The sequence below is a fragment of the Cryptomeria japonica genome, chromosome 8 (assembly GCF_030272615.1).
Source record: "Cryptomeria japonica chromosome 8, Sugi_1.0, whole genome shotgun sequence".
In the NCBI taxonomy this organism is placed as follows: domain Eukaryota; kingdom Viridiplantae; phylum Streptophyta; class Pinopsida; order Cupressales; family Cupressaceae; genus Cryptomeria; species Cryptomeria japonica.
Window position 1 is genome coordinate 571,880,092 of NC_081412.1, and position 1,882 is coordinate 571,881,973.

Here is a 1,882-nt window from a genome sequence, read left to right on the forward strand (position 1 = left end):
TTTGCTTAGGCTACTTTGTAGGGTAGAATACTGACAAAAAATGGTTTAAGAAGCTACGCTATGTGGGCCCATCAATTTGTGTTCTATGTGAGAAAGATACAGAATCAATAAATCATATATTGTTGTCTTGTCCCTTTGCTTCTAAATGTTGGCAATGGCCCTGCGCTAAACTAAGTTGGATGTCAACTCTACCGAATGATATTCTGAGTTTATTTAAAAGTTGGTCCAATCTTTATTCATTTGGTATTTTTTTATTCATTATGGATTTCTTCCCCATCAATTCTAATTTGGGAGCTTTGGAAAGAAATAAATAGGAGAATTTTCCAAGAGGAAAAATTGTCATGGGAGACTTTCATCAATAAACTAGAAGCGGCCATAGTGGAAGTAGTTAACAACAGACTCATCTTATAAGCCAAAAAAATCTCAATTTTCAAGTTGGGGCAACAAAATGAAGGGTAATTGGTTTGGTTTGAAATCTCCTCTCTTTGTTGGGAAAGGGGGTGAAATCATCAAAAGAGAGCAAGGATGCTATGGACTTCCAAAAGAAGGATAGCTCAAAATGAATTTTGACGGGGCTTCTTGGGGAAATCTTGGAGCCTCAAGAGCAGGATGCATGATTCACTCTTTTGATGAAGTGGTAGAAGCTAAACAAGCCAAACCATTAGCAGAGGATACTAATAATGTCGCAGAAATTCAAGTTGCTATTGAAGGATTAACACTTTGCGAGGATTTTGGTCTTAAGAAAGTGGAAATTGAAGGAGAATTAGCTATAATTATCAATACTTTAAGGTTTGGTAATACCCCAAATTGGAGACTTAACTCTGTTTTAAGTAGGGCTATTGAATTGCTAAAATGTTTAGACACTTGCACCATTAATCATGTCTTTAGAGAAGCTAATGGTATGGTAGACCAATTAACAAACAGGGGAGTAGATGGTTTCAATGAGAAACCTATCAAAGATCCAAGATCCTCAGAGATAAGAGATCCAACAACAAAGTGATCCAAATAATTTTGTTAGTAATATTGAATGATTGGCTCAATGGTTAGATATTTTAAATTTTGGTGGGTTTAGCATCCTCTCCTAGGAACACATTATTAAAAAGGGGGAAAATAATTTGGCTAAGTCATTCTTCTAGATCTCCTCATTAGCCTAAGAAGATCAAGTTGATGAGAAACATATCATTAAAGCTTCAATGGCTGAATTTTAATGGTGTAAAGGGCAATTTCTTCGATAAGTGGGAGTTCTTGTGGGATGATGCATTAATTGATCAATTTGATGGAGATCGAATTGAGAAGATATATCTAGTTAACTTGACAAAATTCTTGTCAGTTGCTTGGACAAGTGGAGGTTTGTTTTTCAAAATGAGGTTGTTGCTTTTCCTAGAAGAGGCTTTAATAAAAAATTTGTCAGAAAACAGATCTTCAAGATTTAGCATTAAATTCAACATAGATCCTTGCTAAAATGGTGGTAGAGGTGTTAATCCCAACCTTTTAACTTAGTTGGACTCTAAACAAGGTGAAAAGATAGATTGGGGTGGTGGAGCGAAAATTTAGCAACTCAAGATGGGCACCTCCACTAAATTTTCTTATAAAGTTGCATTTATTAGATAGGATGAAGCATTGATTAGAAAGTACTAGTCAAATCAAATTGCCTCGAGTCAAGTCTTTTCTTGGGGATTTTTCCAAGATTGAATGTCCTTTAGCTTCTCCAGCAAGCTCTTTGTCGGTTTCATTCTTCTTCCTCTACCTACCAAAATTTAAGTTGGAATAGTTGTCCTTTGAGGTTTCTATTTTTTGCAGGTTTGGGAAGAGACGCAGAGGTGATGGATTCTCCCATCAGGCTTCTTTCCTCTAGAAGACAAATGGATTTCGTTGGAGAAAT

General features: G+C 35.9%; 1 protein-coding gene across 1 annotated transcript; it reads left to right on the plus strand.

The window, feature by feature from the left end:
• Positions 1-559: 559 nt before the first annotated feature.
• On the plus strand, positions 560-1,000 carry LOC131048148 (uncharacterized). The gene has a single exon (XM_057982024.2). It carries the CDS (start codon positions 560-562, stop codon positions 998-1,000), a length of 441 nt encoding a protein of 146 aa, XP_057838007.2.
• The last annotated feature ends 882 nt before the right edge of the window (positions 1,001-1,882 follow it).